Source organism: Bufo bufo, chromosome 1 (genome assembly GCF_905171765.1).
Source record: "Bufo bufo chromosome 1, aBufBuf1.1, whole genome shotgun sequence".
In the NCBI taxonomy this organism is placed as follows: Eukaryota; Metazoa; Chordata; class Amphibia; order Anura; family Bufonidae; genus Bufo; species Bufo bufo.
This window is the reverse complement of record NC_053389.1, coordinates 57,743,748-57,771,106: the sequence shown is the minus strand read 5'-3', so window position 1 is coordinate 57,771,106 and position 27,359 is coordinate 57,743,748. Positions and strand designations below refer to the sequence as shown.

The 27,359-nt window shown below is 44.8% G+C and overlaps 1 protein-coding gene across 1 annotated transcript; it reads left to right on the top strand.

Annotated features, from left to right (window-relative positions):
• The first annotated feature begins 1,541 nt into the window (after nucleotides 1–1,541).
• Nucleotides 1,542–26,978, top strand: LOC120987930 (NXPE family member 1-like). Its single transcript, XM_040415919.1, has 5 exons — nucleotides 1,542–1,631; nucleotides 5,045–5,685; nucleotides 12,703–12,767; nucleotides 23,992–24,207; nucleotides 26,443–26,978. Exons 1-5 carry the CDS (start codon nucleotides 1,542–1,544, stop codon nucleotides 26,976–26,978), a joined length of 1,548 nt encoding a protein of 515 aa, XP_040271853.1.
• Nucleotides 26,979–27,359: the final 381 nt, after the last annotated feature.

Sequence of the window (27,359 nt, the reverse complement as noted above, 5' to 3'; positions counted from 1 at the left end):
CGAGTGACCGCATATATCACTTCCAAATGCTTGGACCATTATGGTGCCTAGGACAGCTACAGCTACTGTACCCCTTCCACTTGAATGGGAATGAGTTGCAGTTCTCTCTACAATGCCAGGATGGAATTAGCACAGCTTGGACCCTTAGGGCGCATTCACACGACCGTGGTTTGGTTCCGCATTCACTTCAATGGGGCTGCAAAAGATGCGGACAGCACTCCGCGTGCTGTCCGCGTCTGTTGCTCCGTTCCATGTCCCCGCAAAAATTATAGATCATGTCCTATTCTTGTCCGTATTGCGGACAAGAATAGGCATTTCTATAATGTGCCTTCCGTTCCGCAAACTGTGGAAGGCACACGGCAGCATCCGTGTTTTGCGGATCGCAAAACACTCCACGTTCATGTGCATGAGCCCTTACTCATGAAGCGAATGAAGGGGCCTCTGGTCCCATCAGCACATTCTCTACAAAGCGCAGCCAAACCCTAGCAACAGTGGCGTAACTAGAGTGTTATGGGCCCCAGTGCAAACTTTGGATCGGGCTTCCCCCCCATTTTTACAAAGAAGCGGCAGATTTTCTTACTAAGGGCTCTTTCCCGTGCGGCTAGTCCGCTGCGTGAATGACAGCCAAGCCCCGCTCCGGACAGCAGAGACACAGAGCATTAACATGATTGATAATGCTCCGTGCCTCTCAGTGATCTTTTTACTACAAAATCACAGTGAGATACAGCTGTCACTGTAATTTTGTAGCAAAACGATCATAGAGAGGCAAAGAGCATTATCAATCATGTTAATGCTCCGTGTCTCTGCTGTTCGGAGAGGGGCTTGGTTGTCTTTCACGCAGCAGATTACCCGCACTGGATCCGCTCGTGTTAAAGAGCCCTAAGCCCAATGCATGGCTACACTCACCCAGTCCTAATAAAATCTGGTCCTACCTCATCCAGGGTGTCCCCTCTCGCCTCCGGGCCTGGTCGCAGTCGCACTCCCTGCGACCACGATCGTTACGCCCCTGCCTAGCAATATGCCATCACTGACGAAGTGATGAAGTCACAACTTCAGGGACTCAAGCCCAGTTCAACTGGTGGGTCAGGATCCAGCACAGGAGCCCCCAGAGATACTACACCGGATGATTCAGAAGGATGGTGCAAAAGTAAAGGCCTGTAGTTAAGTCGGTTTTCTTTTAGTCAATTTTCATGAATTTGCCCCTTTGTGTACAGGTCAGTTTAGACTCTCACCTGTACATAAATGGGCAGATTTAAAATGGCGACATTGCAGCAAAAAAAAAAGCTGAAAAGTTGAAATTTCAAGAACATGGTTTGTTGTGACTCTACAGCCAAATTTTCGGAATAAGTTTGGTAAATGTGTTCCGCACATTGTGCATTGGGTGAAGCAATTCGAAACCACAGGCTATTTAAGTCATGGGAAAAGTCCAGCTCACCCAAAGACTTTGGAAGAGACAATGAACAGAAGTCGAGCCATGTACGAGCATAGCCCTAGAAAGTCAACCAGGCTGACTAGTATGGAGCTACAAAGTGCCACAAACCATGGTATGGCATATCTTACAAAAACATCTGCGTTGTAAGCCACACAGAGTACAAAGTCTCCAGGAGCTGAAACTAGAGGACAAACTGAAATGCCATGACTTGGGTATTGGCTTTCAGGGCCGATTGGAAGAGGACGAATTCCCTGACAGACTGGTGTTCAACGATGAGGCTAACTCTCACCTCAGTTGGAAGGTCAATCACACTGCAACGTTCCAATCTGGGACTTAAAAAACCCAAGTGCTCTTATTGAGAACATAAGGGACTCACCCAAAGTAAATGTGTTCTGTGCAATGAGCAGGCAAAAAGTCTACAGTCCTTTTTTTTTTGCCGAGGATACTGTCACTGGCAACTACTATTTGGAAATGTTAAGGGGATGGCTTATGCCACCGATTGAGGAATGTAGTCTATCAGCAGGATGGTGCTGCTCCTGATTTCCAGTTGTATGTTCGCTGATAGCTGAATAAAACTCTACCGAAACGTTGGCTTTGCCATGCCAGAATAAACAATTCTTGTTATTTTATTTTAATAGTCTATTTATGCAGTGACTCTTATTAGCTAATATTGACGAAAATCCTACCTGACAAAACTGTCCTTTGCAGTGACCCAGAATAATGGGGCTACATCAAGAACTCAGTGTATCTGTCCCCCCAGCCACTGAGATGATGCATCACTCAAAAAGTAAAGTCCACATCCAAGGATTTGCTGGCACATGTCTGGACAGAACTAGACTACACCTACATATCTGTCGAACATTTGTTGTGTATAGATATAACTATTCATAGTGTATCTTTTTATATTAGTACATGTGTTATGTTCTCTTAGTTATGAATACCAAGGCACTGGTGTAGCTATAGGGGTTACACCACTGATTATGTATTGCTGTCCTCAGTGCAGTTAACTCTGGTAGGTTCCAGGCCCAGTCAAAGTCCAGCACAGGTGGCACGATGACGTAATCATCATTGCGCCACCTGAGCCAGGCAGCGTAAAAATAATTTTTAGCCCAAAATGGGTACAATGCAGTCATAAACAAAACCTGCCTCTGAAGGTGTACATAGCCTTTAATTCTGACTATGTGCACCTGCGTATTCATCTGCAGGATATACTGTCTAATTTTGTTCCTGTTTTTTTATTTTGCAGCATGTACAGTTGCAAGAAAAAGTATGTGAACCCTTTGGAATAATATGGATTTTTGCACAAATTGGTCATAAAATGTGATCTGATCTTCATCTAAGTCACAACAATAGACAATCACAGTCTGCTTAAACTAATAACACACAAAGAATTAAATGTTACCATATTTTTATTGTACACACCATGTAAACATTCACAGTGCAGGTGGAAAAAGTATGTGAACCCCTAGACTAATGACATCTCCAAAAGCTAATTGGAGTGAGGTGTCAGCCAACTGGATTCCAATCAATGAGATGAGATTGGAGGTGTTGGTTACAGCTGCCCTGCCCTATAAAAAACACACACCAGTTCTGGGTTTGCTTTTCACAAGAAGCATTGCCTGATGTGAATGATGCCTCGCACAAAAGAGCTCTCAGAAGACCTATGATTAAGAATTGTTGACTTGCATAAAGCTGGAAAGGGTTATAAAAGTATCTCCAAAAGCCTTGCTGTTCATCAGTCCACGGTAAGACAAGTTGTCTATAAATGGAGAAAGTTCAGCACTGTTGCTACTCTCCCTAGGAGTGGCCGTCCTGTAAAGATGACTGCAAGAGCACAGCGCAGACTGCTCAATAAGGTGAAGAAGAATCCTAGAGTGTCAGCTAAAGACTTACAAAAGTCTCTGGCATATGCTAACATCCCTGTTAGCGAATCTACGATACGTAAAACACTAAACAATAATGGATTTCATGGGAGGATACCACAGAGGAAGCCACTGCTGTCCAAAAAAAACATTGCTGCACGTTTACAGTTTGCACAAGAGCACCTGGATGTTCCACAGCAGTACTGGCAAAATATTCTGTGGACAGATGAAACCAAAGTTGAGTTGTTTGGAAGAAACACACAACACTATGTGTGGAGAAAAAGAGGCACAGCACACCAACATCAAAACCTCATCACAACTGTGACATATGGTGGTGGGGGCATCATGGTTTGGGGCTGCTTTACTGCATTAGGGCCTGGACGGATTGCTATCATCGAAGGAAAAATTTATTCCCAAGTTTATCAAGACATTTTTCAGGAGAACTTTAGGCCATCTGTCCACCAGCTGAAGCTCAACAGAAGGTGGGTGTTGCAACAGGACAACGACCCAAAGCATAGAAGTAAATCAACAACAGAATGGCTTAAACAGAAGAAAATACGCCTTCTGGAGTGGCCCAGTCAGTCCTGACCTCAACCCGATTGAGATGCTGTGGCATGACCTCAAGAAAGCGATCCACATCAGACATCCCAAGAATATTGCTGAACTGAAACAGTTCTGTAAAGAGGAATGGTCAAGAATTACTCCTGACCGTTGTACATGTCTGATCTGCAACTACAGGAAACATTTGGTTGAAGTTATTGCTGCCAAAGGAGTTTCAACCAGTTATTAAATCCAAGGGTTCACATACTTTTTCCACCTGCACTGTGAATGTTTACATGGTTTGTTCAATAAAAACATGGTAACATTTAATTCTTTGTGTGTCATTAGTTTAAGCAGACTGTGATTGTCTATTGTTGTGACTTAGATGAAGATCAGATCACATTTTATGACCAATTTGTGCAGAAATCCATATAATTCCAAAGGGTTCACATACTTTTTCTTGCAACTGTATCTCTAGGTGTGGCTGCCTTTATGTTGGTTGCTATTAATGACCCATCCTTCCCTGTTTTTAATAATCATGATATGTATAGCTTCGTCTGCTCTTCCTGCCCTGGGAAGGTTGGCTGGTGCAGACTGATGCAACAGGTCATCGCCTGCTGACCCATGGAGGTAACAATTGTAGCAGCGACAGTATATAGGTGGATTCTGCTCTCCTTGAATTTAGACGCTCATGGACAGCATAGATATAGGTATTAGAGTAGGTTCTCATCCATACTGAGGTCACCTTGCTGAGGTGGATGGGCACAGATATTTTTTTATCAAAATATAATTGCTAAACACCTCATGTTTCATTGTATATTAGATGTGTTATTAGTTTATATAAAGATCATACACTATATATTTATAGAATGCTGGCAGGCCTGGCTTTTCCTTTAATTATGGTGCTCAAAATGCTTATCATCATCCTCCTTTGTTTCCAACTCAAGATAAAATTGAATGTAATGTGATAATAATATAAAAAGGAATATCGATCATTTTTAGTTCTAAAGCACCACGTAAATATATACATTTTTATTCTGTACATTTATTTTGTAAAGTAAATTAATTTAAAATGATTGCAGTAAAATGTTTTTGGACAATCAAAGGATTTGGTAAACACATGAGCTACCTAAATCTAAAATGTTTGACTTCTTCACAGTGCCTCAGACCAGCAATCCCCATGGTGTTGTCAAATCCAACGATCCAACCTGTATCCAAAATTGAAATGATAATAAACAAAATATTTACTCAGATAGATCAAAGGATTCCCAGGAGAAAGGTCACTGATCGATCAAATACAACTAGCGCCAAAAATAGCAAGGTCTACCTGAAACATCCAAAGAACAGCTATTGCGTTGGAGACCACGTAACCGTTCAGGTGGATGTGTTTGATTATTCAGGGAAGAAGAAAACCTATGGAGGAGACTTTTTAAGAGCAAGGATATCAACACCAGAGCTTGAAGCAGGGGCTTCAGGAAGGATTGAGGATTTCAACAATGGTACCTATCATGTCCATTTCATCCTTTTCTGGGAAGGTAAAGTTAATATTGAGGTGCTTCTAATGCATCCGAGTGAAGGGGTATCAGCTTTGTGGACTTTTAGCAATAAATGGCATGGCTATGTAGACCATTTGGGCAAGTTCATAAAACCACAAGGACAGAGTGAGGTGGAATGTGGATTTGAACTGGACAAAAAGCAAGAACTGTGTGAGTATAAAGATATACGAGATGAAGAATATTTTTATTGTGTCAAACCTCAGAATTTTAGTTGTGACTCTCTCAGTGAAGTAAGGAGCTGGCGGAGAAATGACAAGTCATTGCTCACTACAGTTGAGAAGAGCTTATTTAACAAGTAAGTGCATGACTTTAGAAAATTAAGATTGTCTGTGGTTGCGTGGGATACAGTTACACATTCAGTACCCCTCTTGGACACACCTTTTCATTAAATTGAGTTTTATTTATTTTTTATATTATTTTCTACATTGTAGATTTATATTGAAGACATGAAATGAATGGTTTTCCAACAGTCTTGAATGAGGATTTCCAGGGATGAGTTTCCAGGGATGCTGAGCAATTTGTTGGCTACTGATGCTGTGGGGTCTACTATAAAGAACCTAAAATATAAAACAAATTCAGGTTTAGCACTATTTTAGTTGGTACTTAATTCTATATGTTCCTTCATAATTTTCATGTCTTCAATATAAATCTACAAATCTGTAAAAAACAAAACAAAAGAAAAAACAAGAAAAAACATGGAATGAAAAGGTATATCCAAACTTTTGACTGGAACTGTATAGTCAAAGTATCTCTTGCAGAAATTGTATTAAAGGGGTTGTGCAGTTTCAGAATATTAATGATCTATCCTTAGGATAGCTCATCAATATTAGATCTGTAGGAATGCAACTCCCGGACCTGGCCAAATCAGCTGGTTGAAGAGGCCGTGGGGCTCTTGCCATCTGTCTTGTAGCGGCGGTGCAGTGTAATTACACTTTCCTCTCACATTCACATAGCAGCAGGGAGTAGTAGGAGGTTGCACATGGAAGATCAGAGTGGTAAAGCATTCGAAGAGATGAGATCATACCGGTTGTAGATAGAGAGGAAAGCACAGACAAGGCAGTTTTCAGGGGAAGAAAGCAGCATCCTGGATACACAGAACCAACATGTATTACTGGAAGGCACATTTACTCTTGAAAAAAATCTGAAACTAGGTGCAGGTTATAAATGGAATATCAGAGGTCAGAGCATGACGAAGGAGTGATGGTTGCAGACAGAACTTTAGTGCAATGTTCTTTAACTGCCACTCGCAAAGGTAGAAAATAAATTTTTCATGCTAAAGGTGCCCATATTTAAGCTTTAAACTCCATTTCAAAGGGATTTTTTGCTGCTGTGATTTCACTCAGATCATCTCTTCTTGCTTATTCTAATTGCATCAAGGGTTGTACCTTATATGTTCTTTTTCTGGAAAATATATATATATAAAACACAAAAAGAGTGAAGAGCAGCACACAGACAGCAGATGTGGGTGCAAAAAAATCCTCCAGAAGACCGACGACCAAGGTCCCATTAATTATCTTTAGGTAAAAAAGGAAGGCAGCACTCCAGAAGTTATTTATTTGTGACAGATGGGTTAATAAATCACCGTTTTTCTTCAATAACTTCTGGAGTGCTGCCTTCCTTTTTTACATATATATATATATATATATATATATACACTCACCTAAAGAATTATTAGGAACACCATACTAATACGGTGTTGGACACCCTTTTGCTTTCAGAACTGCCTTAATTCTACATGGCATTGATTCAACAAGGTGCTGATGGCATTCTTTAGAAATGTTGGCCCATATTGATAGGATAGCATCTTGCAGTTGATGGAGATTTGAGGGATGCACATCCAGGGCACGAAGCTCCCGTTCCACCACATCCCAAAGATGCTCTATTGGGTTGAGATCTGGTGACTGTGGGGGCCATTTTAGTACAGTGAACTCATTGTCATGTTCAAGAAACCAATTTGAAATGATTCGAGCTTTGTGACATGGTGCCTTATCCTGCTGCAAGTAGCCATCAGAGGATGGATACATGTTCTCATTCTGTTTACGCCAAATTCGGACTCTACCATTTGAATGTCTCAACAGAAATCGAGACTCACCAGACCAGGCAACATTTTTCCAGTCTTCAACAGTCCAATTTTGGTGAGCTTGTGCAAATTGTAGCCTCTTTTTCCTATTTGTAGTGGATATGAGTGGTACCCGGTGGGGTCTTCTGCTGTTGTAGCCCATCCGTCTCAAGGTTGTGCGTGTTGTGGCTTCACAAATGCTTTGCTGCATACCTCGGTTGTAACGAGTGGTTATTTCAGTCAACGTTGCTCTTCTATCAGCTTGAATCAGTCGGCCCATTCTCCTCTGACCTCTAGCATCCACAAGGCATTTTTGCCCACAGGACTGCCGCATACTGGATGTTTTTCCCTTTTCACACCATTCTTTGTAAACCCTAGAAATGGTTGTGCGTAAAAATCCCAGTAACTGAGCAGATTGTGAAATACTCAGACCGGCCCGTCTGGCACCAACAACCATGCCACGCTCAAAATTGCTTAAATCACCTTTCTTTCCCATTCTGACATTCAGTTTGGAGTTCTGGAGATTGTCTTGACCAGGACCACCCCCCTAAATGCATTGAAGCAACTGCCATGTGATTGGTTGACTAGATAATTGCATTAATGAGAAATAGAACAGGTGTTCCTAATAATTCTTTAGGTGAGTGTATATATATATATATATATATATATAGAATTTAAAATCCACTGGGTGGTTCCCTATAACTGCAATAGTTTAGTGTAGCATGGGAAAGGTTGCAACAGATATATGGCAGACACAATTCTCTCTCGGCAAAACATTCAACTTTACTGGAAAAGGCAGTGTAACAGCGTGGCTAAATTAGGAACAAAGTCCAGCTGATTGTATATACAGTATATGTAAAACACTAAGTCAAGAGCAAACTCAACACCCAAATAATTGCTGTACATAAGCCTGTTCCTCCCATGGAGAGAGATACAGTCTTAGAAAATGTTATTGTAATACCCCAGACATGGGGGTACTACAAATTGTTTATTGTAATGCATTGTATTTCAGTGGTTGTTTCCTGGCTATTACTATCAGCAGGGAAGGCATGGCAAAGGTTGGCAGGAACAAGGTTAACTGCCCTGTTCCTTCACTCTTGGTAGGAGAGGGCAGGTCCTGCCACCAGCCAGGAGAGAGAGTTCCTATGGAGAGGACACAAACTGTATTGCTCCTACTCCTGTTACAGATTTCTTTAGAGAGTACATTACTAAGGCTACTTTCATGCTAGCGTTTTTTGCGGATCCGTCATGGATCTGCAAAAACGCTTCCGTTACAATAATACAACTGCATGCATCCATCATGAACGGATCTGGTTGTATTATGTCTTCAATAGCTATGACGTGGCCTTTTATTGTGGGCAGTCTAAGGCCCCTTTCACACGGGCGAGTTTTCCGCACAGGTGCAATGCGGGAGGTGAACGCATTGCACCCGCACTGAATCCGGACCCATTCATTTCTATGGGGCTGTGCACATGAGCAGTGATTTTCACGCATCACTTGTGCGTTGCGTGAAAATCGCAGCATGCTCCTCTTTGTGCGTTTTTCACGTAACGCAGGCCCCATAGAAATGAATGGGGTTGAGTGAAAATCGCAAGCATCCGCAAGCAAGTGCGGATGCGGTGCGATTTTCACGCACGGTTGCTAGGAGACGATCGGGATGGAGACCCGATCATTATTATTTTCCCTTATAACATGGTTATAAGGGAAAATAATAGCATTCGGAATACAGAATGCATAGTACAATAGGGCTGGAGGGGTTAAAAAAATAATAATAATAATTAAACTCACCTTAGTCTACTTGCTCGCGCAGCCCGAATTCTCTTCTGTCTCCTTCTTTGCTGATTGCCGGAACAGGACCTGTGGTGAAGTCACTCCGGTCATCACATGATCCATCACATGATCTTTTACCATGGTGATGGATCATGTGATGACCGGAGTGACGTCACCACAGGTCCTGTTCCTGCACACAGCTAAGATGAAGACAGAAGAGATGCCGGCTGCGCGAGCAAGTGGATTAAGGTGAGTTAAATTTTTTTATTTATTTTTTTAACCCCTCCAGCGCTATTGTACTATGCATTCTGTATTCAGAATGCTATTATTTTCCCATCTCAGGTTAATTTGCATATGTATCAAATCGGTTTTTTGACACAATAAAAGCACACAGAGCTATGGGGACTGGGTATTGCGGATGTGCTAGCGGCCATCTAGCAACCCATGTCCTCAGCTCTATACCCAAAATCCAGATGACAGGTTCCCTTTAAGTGCTACGACTTTCACTGCAACAGACCCCAGGGAGTGGCAGACGGAGGTAGGACACAATGACACAACTACACTACATAAGGGTCAGTTTAGACACCCTCCTCACCAATCACTAGGACAGTATCACCTAAATGCTGAATTGCCACCAACCAACCTGCCTCTATATCCTTGCTGGTGCCAGAGAAGAATTGCACTAAAGCCTGTTGCTACTGTATGTACAGTATTTTTTAATTCCACATTGCACTTAGTAAAAAGGACTTTGTTACATTCAACTTTGGCCTCATTCTTCAGTGCTATAACTTTCACAGCAACAGATGCCAGGGAGCAATCTCCTGAGGTAGGACACTGTGACACAACTACACTACATCAGGGCCATTACCACTCCCTTGCTCTACACCGACTCTCTCTGGGGCTCGCTGCATTATCAACAGTGAACATGGCCAGCAGCAGTATCAGTGGTTCTCCTTGTGGTGCAGCAAGCAATTTATGTTTCCTGCTACAGGTGGGCAGCTTTACTCTGGTCAGTGACCTCTGTTACAGACACAATGCCTTTAGCCTATGCCCAAACTCCTCTTTCACCAGGAAGGGAATAATAAACTCTTGCCACAGGTCCTTGCGCACCAAGCTCCTGAAGAGCGGATGTAGAGGATGGGATTGGTAGTGGTCCTGGTGAGATGTTGTGTCACAGTGCACTCCCTCAGGCCGTCGCTCCCTGGTGTTCGGTGCATTGAAAAGGTGGTGTAAATGAATCAGGCAGCAATAGAACAACAACAAACTGTCATGGTGCGGTTCACTGTGACAGTTGTGGCCGTGTATGCTGGCTGCATGCCCTCTCGCGTACTAGCTGCAGGCTGACTCATGTGTATGCTGGTTGCTTGGGGCTGCATGCTGGCTGCGGTGTCTTGTGTGAACTTTGCCTGTGTTTGTGGCTTTCCATGTCCATATCTCTGTCTTTCCTGTCTCCGGTGCCGTGCAGGCTGGCTGCATGCACTTTGTGTACTGGCTGTCGGTGTTTCCATGTATGATCGTTCTGCGATGCGTGCTGGCTGCGGCCTTGTGTGTGAACATTGTCTGAGTATGGATGCATTTCTGTTTGTATCACTGTGTGGTTCTGTCACTCCTAGCTGTGTAGGCTGGCTTCCTGTAATCTCCTACTGGCTACAGTTGTCCTGTGTATGCTGGTTGTTGTTTGGGGCATGCTGGCTGCAGCATTCTGTGTCTGGTGTGAACTGGCACTTGTGATTGTATGTTCTGTGCTTCTGGTACTCCTGGTTCTGGTGGGGTTAACTTCCCCTGGTCTCTTCCTGGGTGTGGCTTATCAGGTGCCCTCCTTATGCAGCTATATCTACCTGTGAGCTGTGGGGTTGGAGTCAGTCTGTCTTTTGCCTTGCTGGGTGTAGCCCCTTGCTGTTGACTCAGGGGGTTTTGCCATCTGCCCTTCTGTGTGGTGTCGCCTGGTAAAGCATTGATGTTTTTGCCTTGTCTGATCTTCTGTACCTGTTCTGTGTTGGTGTCGTCATATCCTTGTCCATGCCTTGCCTGTTCTTCTGTGACTGGATCCACTCTGTTCCATGTTTAGCCTAGCAGTGCTCTAACTGTGTCTGATAGCCTGGCAGTGCCTACTGCTTCTGATCCAGTCTGTTCCATGTCTTGCCTGCAGTGCCTTACTGCTTCTGTTCCTGTCCTGTGTATGTCCTGCCTTCGTGAGAGGGCTCCTGGGTTCTCCGGAGGGAGGACATCTAGTCTGTGTGCAGCACTACCTGAGACCGCTATACTTTCGTTCCGCATGGGGTCCATGCATCTGCTTGTGTGCTAGTTCCCGTTTGTCATCTGATCCATGTCCTGTGTTTGGTCGGGTTCCAGTCTGGTGTCTGTGGTTCTTTGGAGATAGCGGCCAAGTGTACCGGGACCTTCCTGGAGGTGCGACCAGTGAGCCCTCGGCCCAGTTCATCCCCACCACCAGGGGCTCTGCGAAGAACAGGGCTCCCTGGCTCATCGCCCTCCTGGGGTTTGCCTCTGGTTTGCCGGTGCACTTGGTTCTGTGGTAGTTCTACCACTATTGCCTAACCTGCTTTTCAGTACTGTCATGTTCATTTATTACATGTGTAATAAACTACTCTGTTTGTCCCTGGTCTGTTTTTGTCTGTGCCCTGTTTGCGATACGTTCCTTAGGTCATCCCAGGCCCCAGGTACGTGACACAAACGTGTCTGAACAAGGTGAAATGTCTGATGAGGTATGGTTGCAGGCAAGATGGCAGACTATAGGAAGATGGCAGAGTATATCACTCTAGGGAAGTCCTTCTCTCTCCTAATTTCTCTTTGCTACAGCTATGAACTGGCACCAACGTCCACTTAGTAAATACAGACTTTTAGGTTTGCCTGAGCTATGCTATGGTGACGGGTGTCTTAACATATTCTCCCTCACCTGCATCAGGATCTGTGAAGATTTTGTTTGTGTGTACCCCACTGAATGTAGCAACGTAGCTGCAAACAATATCCATTGTCTTAGGCCTTCAGTTTGCTTGGAGCAGTGTTCCTCACAGTTTTGCTGATTCTGTGGCCCTAAAGAACCTTGGAGCAGGAGAAGATGTTTGTGCCTCCTCACTAGCCTAGTTCACATCGATTACTTAGGAGAATTGCAGAGGTCTGGGGATCGGCACTCGTGCTCATTGTGGAGTAATCACAATTTAGTTCATTCATGTGCTCCCGCTGTCCACGTCCACCTGTTGAAGTCTTTCCCTAGAATAAAACAATCAGTGGCAGGTGGGTGGAGGGAACGGGAGCTCATAAATAAGTCGGACTCTTTTTGACATTGTGCAACTCTTCTACTACATGCGTTGCAGGGACTGAACAGTAAGTTTTGCCTAACCTCCAAACATTAGCCATTGCAATATGTTTGCCACTACTTTATGATGTCTTCAGTGATTGTAGTATTTTCCTTTAATTGCCTTCTGAATACTAAAATAAAACAATTTAATTTGTGTTCATTTCAAGGTCCAATATCAGAGTTGAAATTCCAAAAGATTTTCAGCAAATTAATGTATCACGCTGCAACAATGGTAAGTACATGTCCAGCAACATGTAAAGCTAAAAAAAACTTGTAAGGCTGGGTTCCCACAGGAGCTAGCTAGCCTATAACAGAGCAGAACAGCTAAAATAACGGAAGAATGCGGCACATAATTGAACCAAACGGTGCCGACTATAATGAGGTCTGCACATGCAAGACATTTTTTTGTTATTTTTAATGGACTCTGCAATAGTGATGGACGAACATCGGCCAGGACGGTTCGCGAACGCGATCGCGCGAACAAGATTAAATGTTCACGAACCGCAAAGTCGTGGCGGGCCCCATTCACATTAATAGCAAGCGAACCTGAAAAACCTTCAGCTCATATTTGCAGCCACCAAATACTTAGTAGAAGTGTACAAATAGTCCCACAACATGGAGAGTGACATACTAGAGGGGGGTCAATGACAAAAATTCCAACAAAAAATATGTATCTTAATCAGGGGACATTTTTATGTGTCTTAAAGGGAAATTCTCAGAAATCTGCCCTGTTGGAGGCTAGAAAATTTTTATTTTAGGCCACAGGAGTACGGGCCTTAAAAATTATTATTAGAAATTAATTGTGCCAATGTCGTTTGTCACTATCTGTAGATGTGGTAACGCAGCAAAACCGCAAACAAATGCTGCACTACCCAACTGCACTATATAAAAAGTATATTCTTGGTATATAACACCCCTGCTTCAATCACTTTTTTGGGGGTCAACTGGTATATTACACCAGTAGAAATTATTTGTTCCAATAGCGTTTGTCCGTCTGTGTAGCTGGGGTATCTCAGCAGAACCGCACACAACTGCTGCACAATACAAATGCACTATAATATACTTTCTATGTTAGAAAGTATATTATAAGTATATTACACCCCACTGTAAGTCAGACCTATCGATTGCACACCTATACCAGTCCTTAAAAGGACTTTTGTGGACCTATTAGCTAGCGTTTGGTGTCCCTAACAGCATGTCCCTGCTCCACACAGCAACCTCTCCCTACACTGGCAAAATACTGAATGTAAAATGGCGGCCAGATCAGGTTTATTTATAAGGTACGGGGTGTGTCCATGTGCTGAAATGTCTCGATTGGCTGTCCTGTACCACCTGATGGATGTGTCATGGGTCAAAGTTCTTCACAATGTAAAAGAATATGGCGCCAGCGGACATCGCCATATGTTCGCCCGTTCGGCGAACCGCGACTGAGCAAAGATCGCCACGAAACGACCGCCGGGCGAACCGCTAGCCCATTTCTACTCTGCAACAAAGGCCCTAACAGAGCCTCCAATGCAGATGCTTTAAACTATAGCCTTAAGTGTTGATCGTTAGCAGTTTTCTATAGTATTCATATCCAGCCTTGTCCAATTATTTGTGGACTCCTTATCAAATTGCACATTCTGTTAATTTTTTCATATGAACAAGTTGGTAAGGCTGATTAGTCAGCCTGCATTTGTGGGAGGGGCGGAGGCTCTTCATATACGAGCCACAGCCGCACTCACAGGTGTGGGTTCTCAGGTGCACAGCAGCCGCTGGGTGTCATTAGCAAACTAGCTTCTCTGGTGGTAGGAGTCTTTCTTTGCAGCATGGAGCTTGTTATTTTGCTCTCTGCTACCGTAGCATGCACGCGCCATACTATGTAAGTAGGTTGGGCCGGGGCCGTCTCTCCTGGCCGGTCGGAATCAGAGCCGGTGCAAGGATTTTTGCCGCCCTAGACAAGATAAAAATTGCCGCCCCCCCCCCCCCCCCCCCTTATCATATGATCTGCCCATATCATGTTCCACCCCTTTCTCAGCTTTTAAACTAAAAGAACTGCTATGTTTCCCTTAGGGTTAATCCAGCTTCTTGTAGCCGTCTCTTTTTGTGGAACGGAATTGCGGACCCATACATTTCTATGTGCGGCCCCGATCCGGATCCGCAATTCCGATCCTGAAAAAAATAGAACATGTCCTATTCTTGTCCGCAATAGTGCCGGCAATGTGCGGTCCGCAAAGTGCGGAACGCACATTGCCGCTGTCCGTGTTTTGTGGATCCGCAAAACACACACGGATGTGTGAATGGACCCTAAATGTGAGGTAAATTAGTTTCCAATGTAGTATTAATAACTAAACAATTAAATAATAAATATATTGCATTGTCTACAATAAGGACAATAAGATGATCTGGTCTCTGGCTGCAGTCTGGCTCTGGGGACTCTCTTGTCACTCTCTTCCCCCCCCCCCTCCCTCCTTTGTTACTCTCTCCCGCCCCTCCCTTGTCACTCTCATTATTCCTCCCCCTCTCCCTTGTCACTCACATTATTCCACCCCCCCTTGTCACTCACATTATTTCCACCCCCCCTCTCCCTTGTCACTCTCATTATCCCACCCCCCCTCGCTTGTCACTCTCATTATTTCCCCCCCCTCCCTTGTCACTCTCATTATTTCCCCCCCTTGTCACTCTCATTATTCCCCCCCCTCCCTTGTCACTCTCATTATTTCCCCCCCCTCCCTTGTCACTCTCATTATTTCCCCCCCCTCCCTTGTCACTCTCATTATTCCCCCCCCTCCCTTGTCACTCACATTATTCCACCCCCCTCCCTTGTCACTCTCATTATTCCACCCCCCTCTCCCTTGTCACTCTCATCATTCCCCCCCCCCTTGTCACTCTCATTATTTCCCCCCCTCCCTTGTCACTCTCATTATTTCCACCCCCCCTCTCCCTTGTCGCTCACATTATTCCACCCCCCCTCTCCCTTGTCACTCTCATTATTCCACCCCCCCTCTCCCTTGTCACTCTCATTATTTCCACCCCCCCTCTCCCTTGTCGCTCACATTATTCCACCCCCCCTCTCCCTTGTCACTCTCATTATTTCCACCCCCCCCCTCCCCCTTGTCACTTTCATTCTACCCCCCACCTCTAGTGTAGCGTGGCCGAGCACTGTTCGATCCGCGGTACAGGAGCATTTGTTTCCTGTACCCGGCCGGACTGACAGGAAGTGCACACTAAGTGAGCACTTCCTGTCAGTCCGGCCGGGTACAGGAAACAAAAGCTCCTGTACCGCAGACCGAACAGAGCTCGGCCACGCTACATTAACAACAGCAGGCGCAGGCAGGATTCTTTAGAGTGGCAAGCGCTCAGACTCAGCCGCTCAGGCGGCGCAGCATGAGGGGCGCCGCCGGCCGCCCGAACTTATATAAGCAACTTTTTTTTTTTTTACCGCAACGGGCGCCCTAGGCGACTGCCTAATTCGCCTTACTGGTGGCGCCAGCCCTGGTCGGAACCGACTTTGCTAGCGAACGGGAGGCTTCGCCTCAGAATCTGCTACCTCAGGTTTGCTCGTTGGGGCTAAATACTTCTATTTCTTTTCAACTTTGTTTGTTGGTAATAGGAGTTAGTTCCTATAAATCTTACAAGTTTCACTTCGCTTTGTTCATCTAGTATGAAAAGTTACTTCAGCCGGTTTGCTGTAAAGGAAGAGTTACCCGGGCTGCACGTGACATCATGTTTGGAGATCGGACGCAGCGTTTATTGTTTAGGCCTCTTGCTGTAGCTGTTCCTTGCCATGTGTCTCCCCCTCCCCCCGCTACCATCATCCTTAGACTTCACGTGTTTCACTGCTCCATGTACTTAAATCCCTGCCGCACTTTCATGCTCTGCTGTTATCCTGAGCGGCATTTACACTTTCGGCTTTTATTTCATGTCTTTATGCTGCATCCGCACGTCCTTACTGTCCTGCACTTTCCTACTCTTGGTTCGTATTCACTCAGATTGGTCTCACATTCAAGCTGCGATCACCTGTTGGCTGTTACATCTCATTCCATACCCAGCCGACAGCCAGATCCGTATTACACGCCTGGTATTACATGTTGTATACTCGGCTTACAGCCATAGCTGCTACTGTTACTCCATTTTTATTCTCGGGACGCACCACCCTGGTGTTCACACCTTGCTCCACTCACAACCAGAGCTGCGTTCATGCGTCGACTGGTATACCATGTTTGCTCTGCTCAGTGTGAGAGCTGTGTTTACACGTCCGCTGTCACAACATGTTCATACCAGGCTTGTTTCAGAGCTGCATTAACTTTCACTGTTACATCATGTTTATGCTCCACTCACATTTAGAGCTTCTGTTCTACCAATTTCATTCTCGGCCACACCCAGAGGTGCATTCACACTACGCTGTCAAATCATTTTTTCACTCCATCCTCGACCAGAGTTGCATTCATCCATCTATTGATATATCAGATTTACTCTACTCGCACCCAGAGCTGCGTTCACACGTCCTATGCTACTACAGGTTCTTTCCATGTCTGCTGTCACATCAAGTTAATATTCCGTTCACATCCAAAGCTGCGTCCGCATGTCTGCTTTTATATCTTGTCCTATACTCCATTCCCATACTCAGAGCTGCGCCCATACCATGTTTTTTAGGTACCACTCACATCCAAAGCCCCATCTGTCGTTACATCATGTGTTGTACTCTGCTTCCACTCAAAGCTGCATTCTCCTGTTCATTGCTACGTCATGGTTTTACTCAATAATCTCACCGGGGCAGTCTGCACCCACCGTTCTGGTACCTCTCTCCTGACAAACATAACTGCGTTCTTTTCAGGCTTACGTTCCTTTCCTCGTGGTCTGTTACATCCCATAGGCCTACTTTTCTGTTCACCTCAGGTAGAATTTTTTTTTTTTTTTTGGTCTTCTTTAATCCTGGTTCATATTCACTCAGACTGGTCTCCTTTAAAAAAAAAAAAAAAAAACTTGCTTTCACTACTGCATTCCAAGTCATCCGCCGCTTGTACACCTCCAGGACGGGTAAGCTCCTTCCCTCAGTCCATCTTCTCCACAGGGTGCTCCGATCAGCGCTCATGTGTTTCCCTGCTTCCGGTCGCGGGGTCGGCGTGCGTTCCAGCGTAGAAGGCATGTTGAGAACCACTGCCGGACTTGTGTGTTTTGAATTAAAGGTGGTGTCCTGGTTAGTACTGTGTCATTGCTGCCCAAACTTACCGGTGCTAGCTCCTCCCGGTTCCTCTATGCTTCCTACAGCGGCATTTTGCAGATCAGGTTCACACACACTGACATCGCTCTTGATAGTGGCTTGCAGCTAAACCAGCTCCTCTATTCCTTGTTGTGGTTGCTAGGAGCTGGTCATACAGGGCAAAAATCCTCACGTTGGAGCGCATGCTGGCCTGTGTTTTACATGAATACGACTCACCTGGGTTGGAAACACACAGCTTCAGCCTAGACACTATGCACAGTCACTGCAAGCTGATCATTTGCCTGCCGTCATCTGTACTGATATGTAGTGGTAGCAGGGCCGTTCTGTATGTGTGTGTTCATTTATTCATATGCTATGTTTTTTCCTGTTTCCCACTGGATCGCCCAGGCTCGTACCTACCTCTGTCTCCTGGATCGCCCAGGCTCGTACCTACCTCTGTCTCCTGGATCACCCAGGCTCGTACCTGCCTCCTGGATCGCCCAGGCTCGTACCTGCCTCTGTCTCCTGGATCGCCCAGGCTCATACCTGCCTCTGTCTCCTGGATCGCCCAGGCTCATACCTGCCTCTGTCTCCTGGATCGCCCAGGCTCATACCTGCCTCTGTCTCCTGGATCACCCAGGCTCATACCTGCCTCTGTCTCTTGGATCGCCCAGGCTCATACCTGCCTCTGTCTCTTGGATCGCCCAGGCTCATACCTGCCTCTGTCTCCTGGATCGCCCAGGCTCATACCTGCCTCTGTCTCCTGGATCGCCCAGGCTCATACCTGCCTCTGTCTCCTGGATCGCCCAGGCTCATACCTGCCTCTGTCTGCTGGATCGCCCAGGCTCATACCTGCCTCTGTCTGCTGGATCGCCCAGGCTCATACCTGCCTCTGTCTCCTGGATCGTCCAGGCTGTCATCTCCTCAGTTATTCCTCCTTCTGACTCGACTAGATTTTGTTCTCCTGGGAACGGGTACGTTCGGTTTATTTTTTTATGTATCATTACCCCGGGTCCGTCCAGGCCCTGTTCTTCCTTCTCTGCCTGGTACGTTCAGGTCTGGTCTCCCTGCATGTCTACTATTCCGGGTTTTTTCCAGGGTCTCCCGCTGTCGGCGGATCAGTCAAGGCTTAGCCTCCTATCCATGATCCGCACAGGCCCACCTACTCTTTCACACTCGTCTCACCCATGCCTGTCCCTTCCTGGTTTACTTTTTCCTGGCACTGCCAGGTCGGTCTTTCACCGGGCTACGTGGTGCAGTATTTCTGGGTCATCCCTTTTTTTTTTTCCAGGTGATGCCAGAAGCGGGGTCCCCTCTCCCAGCCTTCAATTCCCGGGTGATGGATTAGAGTCCCTCCTTTTTCACGCCAGGAACCTAGTACAACATTCCCTCTCCCTCTCCTCCAACACGGCTAGGAATTATCAAGCCGGCTATAAAATATATAAAGAATTCTCGGCCCCATGGCTTCGGGGGCCCGATGACGGCTTCGGCCCCATGGCTTCGGGGGCCTGATGACTGTTTTCAGTCCTGCTGGGCTGATTGCCTGGTTGGTTGTCCATCTGTGCATCTGGGCTGATTTGGCCCGTATGTATCACATACATACCTGCTTCCCTAATTTCCTAATAATCCATGTTGATCGCTCACTTTATGTTTTGACCGCAAACTGGTCCGGTTCGCCCTACAGCATCATTGTCATGTCTTACGCAGATATTTCGTCTTGCTTTAATTGTTCATGCTTTCGTTCAGGTCCTGCCAGAGGAGGAACAAGTAGGATAATTCCCTCTAGCATTTCAGTCTCTGATCGTAGTCGATCATATCTTGCCAACCAGGTCACCGTGCAAAGTCTTTGCCTTTTTACCACGACCAGGAATTCATTTTCGCCGGTAGCTTCATTGCAATTGCATTCCCTCACTCATGGGAGGGCATAGACAGAATCTTGTATATTATGGCTTTGTAGCTTCTTTCCGCACTAACCTTAGACTCCCTACAACCACATTGAATCGGGTTTTGGACAAAGTTCAGCATTTCCTCATGGTAGAAAATTCAGATAGTAGGTCGGTCTTCTCGTCTCAAGCGTTAAAACAATTCTCAGGGGCACACAGTAGAATAACTTGTGGACCACGGCTAGCAGATAGCTGTTGTCTGGGGAACTATTCAAGGATTCTCTTCCTATCTACATAGTTCTTTTTGGCCCTCATTCTTGCATAGTCTAGGCAGTTAGGTTTTGGTCCCACCATCTCCTGAGGCTAGGGCATTGCCAGTACTCCGTAGAACCAAAACTTTACAAGGTTCATTTGGTTTTCATGATTCATTTCACAACGTATTCCCGGTCCTCCATTCCGCTTTGGGGCAGTATCCGCAATATTGAGCATCATGCCTCTGGCCTTGTCATCCACAAGATGGGTTGTAGGTCTCCTTCTGGCCTTGTACATATACAAACGGAAAATGCAAATGTGATCGCACACTACATCCAGCATTCTGCCCTGCCTCCATGCTGGATGAGACATTGGTGTACATTTTGGCCAAAGCGTAATAAGCCACTCACCGCGTCAAGGTCGTCTCATTTGAGTGGTCCCTAACACTTGTTCCTACCTGTTTATGGGCCATGACAGCCACATAAAGTCCAGGGAATGCAGGTCAGCATGCAAGCCAAGCACACTCTGCTTTTAACCCCGTCCGGTGCCATTACAGCTTTCATCGGATCCAGGGATGCAAGTACCAACATGCATGCTGAGCCCACCATATACTTCTCCTGGAGCCAAATGGCTACTGGTAGGTTCTATATAAGCAGACTCAGTTTTATACTGACTTTAAAACCAGCCTCCAGGACAGATTGACTGGTCAGGTGTGCATGACTCAAAGGAGATCGCCACGCCTCCAATACAAACTACAAAGAAAAAATGTGGGGGGTTGAGTCCGCACAACCCGTATGTAGGTGCATATCACTATGGCGAAATACATATACAAACGGAAAATGCAAATGTGATCGCACACTACATCCAGCATTCTGCCCTGCCTCCATGCTGGATGAGACATTGGTGTACTGTATTGGTGAGAATTTTACTATATCAAGAATTTTAAATATACCCATATACCACAATACAGACAGATGTCTCTCCAATAAAATCAACATGTATCCGATTGAAGAGCACCCAGATCCCTAAATGCCCTTTGAGGGGGTATTCACGTAACTAGGGGACTATAATATTTGGTACCCATCTCTAGTACAATATATTCAAGCCTACAATATGTCCGACATCGATGTCATTATCCCAAATTTATAGTTTCTATATGTGCACTTATATCTATATTTGCACTCATATTTTATTATAATATAGGTACTCTTTTATAAGTTGATGATACATGGATATCCACATTTATATCAAGTGTACAGAAACACACGGAGACACACAGACTTTATGTATTTTAATTTGAATTTCAAGTGTATTCTAATTTTATTCTATTTTTGTCTAAAAAATACAACCATCATGACCCAGTCATTGTGGCACAATATGGCCGTATCTTGTCCGCTTCTTCATGTATATCACAGTGTTATATCTGAATCCCATCCATTTCACCTGCAAAGCCAGGACAAGTGTTACTAAACACCAAGAATTAAGGTCCATAACCACGCCCCCGAAACCGCAATTGGATCCAATCAGGACCATATATATAGAACAAAGAAAATAGGCTACCCATTCCCACTGATGAAGGAGCAGTAAGCTCCGAAACGCGTATGGGGTAATTTGAGGTAGCCATACTCATACCAAGCTAGCCAAAACCATAAGGATCCCAACAAAACCTCGAGAGCTCCGGAGCATCCTTTACTTTTGAAAAGCCGCAGCCGTTTATTCCCGCCATCGGACACCACGTGCAACGCCGATGAGAATCGAGCGGGAGAGCCAGCGAGCGCAAGTGACGTCACCGGAAGTGACGAACAGCTACAGCAGCAGAGCATACTGCTCCGAAAGCGGGAACAGAGAGTTCGAGCGGGAACAACACACGTGGACGCCACCCGCCCACCAGGAGCAGCTCACCAGCCTACCTCTAATCCACAGGAGGGTAACGTACCTGCTAGAATAGCAGTACCTTATTACAAAACTATTGTTGGATATCTGTGAAAACAAACAATTACAATCGGAGGTGAATACCATATTTATTTGAAACAAAGTGGGCAAATTCAGATTGAACTCAATATTACCATCTCCCCCAAAAGGGGTGCCCCCACCTCTCACGTATATCACTCCTCTTGTGACAGCATTTTAGACTTGATATCTGCACCTACCGTCAGTAGGTTTATCTGACTTTTATCATCACCATCCAATTGGATATTTTTATTATCATTTTTTCTCATTTTTTCATTTTTACTTTTTCTTCTTACCTTTTCCATTTATGTTTTATGCATTGATACCGTGTATATTTTACATTTCATAATTCTAGGAGGACGCTATTTTAGACCTAGGATTTACTTAATTAGTACTTTATTTATGCTGTGTACATTTTATACATCTAGGAGGACACCATTCTAGACCTAGGATATTTATTAGTATTATCAACCTATTTACCAATTTTATCTAGACAACCTTTTATATTTGTATACACTATCAGCAATCAGCTATCTATTAATAAAATACTTTTTTCCATGCACTACCTATGATCAGAGTGCCATCCCTATACTTCTTATATAAATTCCCCACATACAAGCGTTGGGTACGCTTTGTTTGGATAGAGCACCTCATTCCATATTTTGGGCTCTAGTGAGCCGCCCTATATTTATTCTTCTTATGACCACAAGTTGGTAAGGCTGATTATTCAGCCTGCATTTGTGGGAGGGGCGGAGGCTCTTCATATACGAGCCACAGCCTCACTCACAGGCGTGGGTTCTTAGGTGCCCCACCCTCCCTCCCTTATCTTCTCATTTCCACAGGGTATGCCCACTTATAGGCCTACCCACGATCATGGCTTAGGGCACACAACAAGCCATTTAGTCAGGTTAGCTAAGACACACCTAGCTGGGTTAGGTTGTTCCCGTTGTTGCTCTCCCTAGGGTTCTTCGGATATCTCTTGGCCGTAGCCATGACCACAAATACATTATAGAAGGATTGCAACTTCTAAGTCAAAAATACGCCATTCCAAAATCTGAAGTCTTTGGCCCTAATTTATCAAAATGATTTTGTCTTTATTTCGGAGTAAAATGTGACTACTGCTCCGGAGCCTGCGGCTTCAGGTCTCTTTCACGGCACATAGCCCCCACGACTCCAGCTCCACTCCGCATCAGTTTTACACACCCTCACCTCCCCACCAGCTCTCTGCTCCTTACTCCAATTCTCCTCCACTTCTGACACTATCTTCAGGAAGATCACCTAACCACATGGCCTGCCTTCACTTCTCTCAGGTCACCAACGTCCAGCTCCTCAGCTCCAGATCTCTCATGGCCTTTCAACCGGTCGACTCACCAATGGCTCCAGACCATAGGTGGGAATCAAGTAATCCGACACAATAAGACCTAGCAGTGAGACTATGGAACTCTCTGCCTGAGGAGGTGGTGATGGTGAGTTCACTAAAAGAGTTCAAGAGGGGCCTGGATGTATTTCTGGAGTGTAATAATATTACAGGTTATAGTTACTAGATTTCTGGGGAAGTTGTTGATCCAAGGAGTTATTCTGATTGCCTGATTGGAGTCGAGATTTTGAGAAAGATTTTTACAGCAGAATTGTGGCTCAAATTTGGCACTAAATGGTGTATTTTAGACCCACAAAGCTCTGCCCCTTGTCAAGCATGCTGGGAAAAAGTACAGAAACCCTAGATGTGCAATGTACGCCCCAGGGAGCCCCAGTATATTTATGTTGAGGTCTGCAAGTGGTATCATGTGGCCTAGTGTAGCGTCCTTGTGTCACGGTGGTCCTACCTCAGGCCATCGTTCCCCAGGGGTGGTTTGCTGAAATAACTGAGTGAGATGACCTGGAATATTTGAATGAGAGGACCTGGAAATAAATATATGGATAGAATACATCACTAGACTTTGGAAACAATAGTCAGGTGACAAAATGGTAGTGCCCCACTCCGGGGTACTACAGATGCTCCAATTCGTGCCGCTTTTAGGCAGATTTTTGTCGCAGACACATTAGTAAATCTGGGCAACTTTCTCTCTCTGTCAATGCCTTCAGAGATGCAAAACAATGCTGCATCAAAGTGACAAGTTAAAGCAACCTGTTTTTTATAAATATAAATATAGCTGATCACAATCACGACACTGTTAATTTTATTTTAACAGGCAATACTTCAGTTTATAAAATGTGCACAACTGGAATGAAGCTGGAATATCCCAGTGGATATGCTATGAAGAATGTGTGGTATCCAAAGGGATGCAGTGTACTGCCCTACGAAAGCCTGGAAGAACTGGACAGGTGCATGCGGGGGAAGTTTATTTACATGTTTGGAGATTCAACTGTCAAGCAATGGTTTTACTACATTGAGAGCAAAAGAAAAAGTAAGTTTTTCTTATAACAAAAAGGTAAAAAGAATTCCAATAATATCAAATAATACCTTGACTTCTAGATTTCACAGACTTGAATCTAGGGCAAGATGAGACACAGTCATTACTAAGGCGAGATGAGACACAGTCCTGACCACCAGCCGACCAGGAAATAGCACAACGCTCTGGCGTAGCATTGCAGCGCATGAGAGCTACGGTAACCGCATGCTGTCTCTAAGTTAGGGTATTTTCACACTAGCGTTTTTCTTTTCTGGCACTGTGTTCTGTCATAGGGGCTCAATACCTGAAAAGAACTGATCAGTTTCATCCCCATGCATTCTGAATGGAAATCAGTTCAGGATGCATCAGGATGTCTTGCTGCGGTATTCTCTCCATCTCTCCGTCCAAAATTCCGGATCAGTTGTCCATATGACATGCGGAGAGACGGATCCGTTCTTGCAATGCATTTGTGAGACGGGTCCGCATCCGGACATTGACAAGGTCTTCTACTTTATCGTTAGCCATATTTTACCTTAACAAAGGACACCTTAGTTGGAGACCAAAAATCCCTTCCTGGAAATCCTTCCAGCAGGAATACCAGCCAACCTGGGTAACCCCAGTGTCAAATACCACTCCAACGGTGGGGGAGATTAAACTGCAAACTACAAATTGGTGTGGTGATGAAAAGCAGGAAGTGCCCAACCCCATATGCAGTGGTGCATATGTGAGGCCTGGGCTATATCAGCCAGTCTTGGGTGGGGCTCAGAGCTCTCTCCCTCCTCCCATTTTAAGCATGGATGCATGCTGGAGGTAACTGGGAGTTTGCTTTGAGTCAGACCTTGCGCTCCTGTAATTTGCCCACTGGCTCCTGGTATTGCCCATACGGCACAGGTAGGTTTAGCGTTAGGTCCCGAGCTACTTGAGAAACCTTGGCACGGTGCTCGGGCTCAGACATGTCCTCCACAGTAGGATATGTTGGCTAATCTCTAAATTTTACATCAGTATGAGGGTTTAGTAAGACCACAGAGTGCACCTGTCTTTGTATAAGTTATTGTTATTTTGTTTGATTGTTTATCACATCCACACATTTGCTATCCTGTGTAGAATATCTATTGTGGTACTTGTGGTCCGCTGCTGGCATCCTCCATTGTATGCAGTTTTGCTGGGGATTGCCATTAGCAGTGGACCACAAGTGCAGGATCTGCCCCCCCCCCCCCCCCCCCCCGGTATAGATGCACCATTGCATATGGGGTTGAGCACTTCCTGCTTTTCATCACCACGCCAATTTTTAGTTTATATATAGAATTGTTTGGAGGTGTAAAATCTCCTAGTCTGAATGTGCCTTTATTTCCATCTTTGCCCACTGGCTCCTGGTATTGCCCATAGCGCACAGGTAGGTTTGGCGTTAGGTCCCAAACTAACCTTGGCGCGGTGCTTGGGCTCAGACATGTCCTTTACAGTAGGATATGTTGGCTAATCTCTCAATTTTACATCAGTATGAGGAGATTAAACTGCCACTATAATTGCCCAATTTCCTCCTACCCATGCTGCTATGACATAGAATTGCATTCTAAATGCAGTACATGTGCTTTCTATTTATGCATTGTGTTCTTATATAGGCAGATGGGCAAAAATGTTCTTCTTTCTCCACAGCAGAAAGGTCCTCACCCACCTTATACCACCCCTATAAGTCCGGTTCCTGACTCCTTTCCCAAGTGTACAAACAGGATTCTTTACCTCCTTCCTGTACCACACTCTTTCCTCCTCATTCTGCCCTTCTCATGTGCCCCCTACATTATACTACCAAGAAAATGTTATCTGCCCTCTCAAGTGGTCCTCAAAAATATACAGCTGCAAGACATAGCGATCCCTTACCTGGAATTCTGCATTGATTATTACCAAAATGTGGCCTGAAGTCACAATTACAGACAAATACAATCTACTGTAAGCAAACATGTCTTTTATTGAGGATATTGAGTAAATATCCACAGTGCTGGGAGAAAAAGTAAGTGAGCCCTACAAATTATATTTGCACATCATTGAGGAAGAATGTTAGACCATTCCTCCCTATAAATATGTGCATCAATATTTCTGGGATGCCTTGCAGCATCTCACAACATCTCGATAAGGTTAAAGGGGTTTTCTGGGATTTTAATATTGCAGGCCACTCAGAGGCTTACTGTATTTTCTATTGAATGTATTAAAGTTGGAAGCCAATTAACTAACATCCATCTATCTATTTTATTACAGCACTCAAACCATTCAGTCTTTATGACGATAATTGGTCACGCCAACTTTTAAACCTGGACTTAGAGCGAAATATGAAAATGTCTTGGAAGAGGCACACCTACCCTTTTATTACTGGCTCGTATCAATCATGGAAAGAGGAGCGCACCATTGCTCGTGAAATCGACTTAATAAGAGGTGATAAGAGAACTGTGATCGTACTGAACATTGGAGTGCATTTCAGAGCCTACCCCGTCTATTACTTCATTAAGAGACTCTATAATATACGGCGGGCTTTAGAGCGTCTGTTCCTTAGAAGCCCGGAAACCAAAGTGATAATTAAGACCGAGAACACAAGCCCCATGAAGAAAGATTTTGAAACAATGAGTGATTTTCATGCTTCTGTACACTATTTAATAATGGAAATAGTCTTCAAAGACCTCAATGTCAGCTTTGTTAATGGCTGGGACATGACCAACGCATTTGATACCAATGATATTCATCCTCCAGAGAAGGTTATTGGGAATGAGGTTAAAATGTTAATGACGTATATCTGTTAGATAAATGTGCACAATGAACATGGAAGGGTTTGTATGTGGGAGGGATTTACATTTCATACTTCCATTTGTGATTACTTACCTCACTTCTTAAAGACTTAAAGCTATATGCCAAAATGTATCTACCCCTCCCCCCGATCCGAAATGATCAAGTAGGCTTTCTTAAAGAAATCAGATGGCACCAGACGTTTTGGACACATGGTCAGAATTATGGAGAAGGCCATCTTTGCGTCTCCTTTGACAGGATCCATTGGCAATAAACCATTGGGGTGCTGGAAATTTTTGGTACAAATAATAGCGTAATATACCACATCTTTGCCTAACATGCTGATCAATGGAATTCTTTCTGCTCCTTTTCCAATCTCCAATAAGTCTTAGCAGGGG

Coding starts and splice junctions, on each gene's coding strand:
- LOC120987930 (XM_040415919.1), top strand. CDS start 1,542: ATGGTATGGCATATCTTACAAAAACATCTGCGTTGTAAGCCACACAGA. Junction 5,686..12,702: donor GAGAAGAGCTTATTTAACAA/GTAAGTGCATGA, acceptor GTTCATTTCAAG/GTCCAATATCAGAGTTGAAA. Junction 12,768..23,991: donor TGTATCACGCTGCAACAATG/GTAAGTACATGT, acceptor TTATTTTAACAG/GCAATACTTCAGTTTATAAA.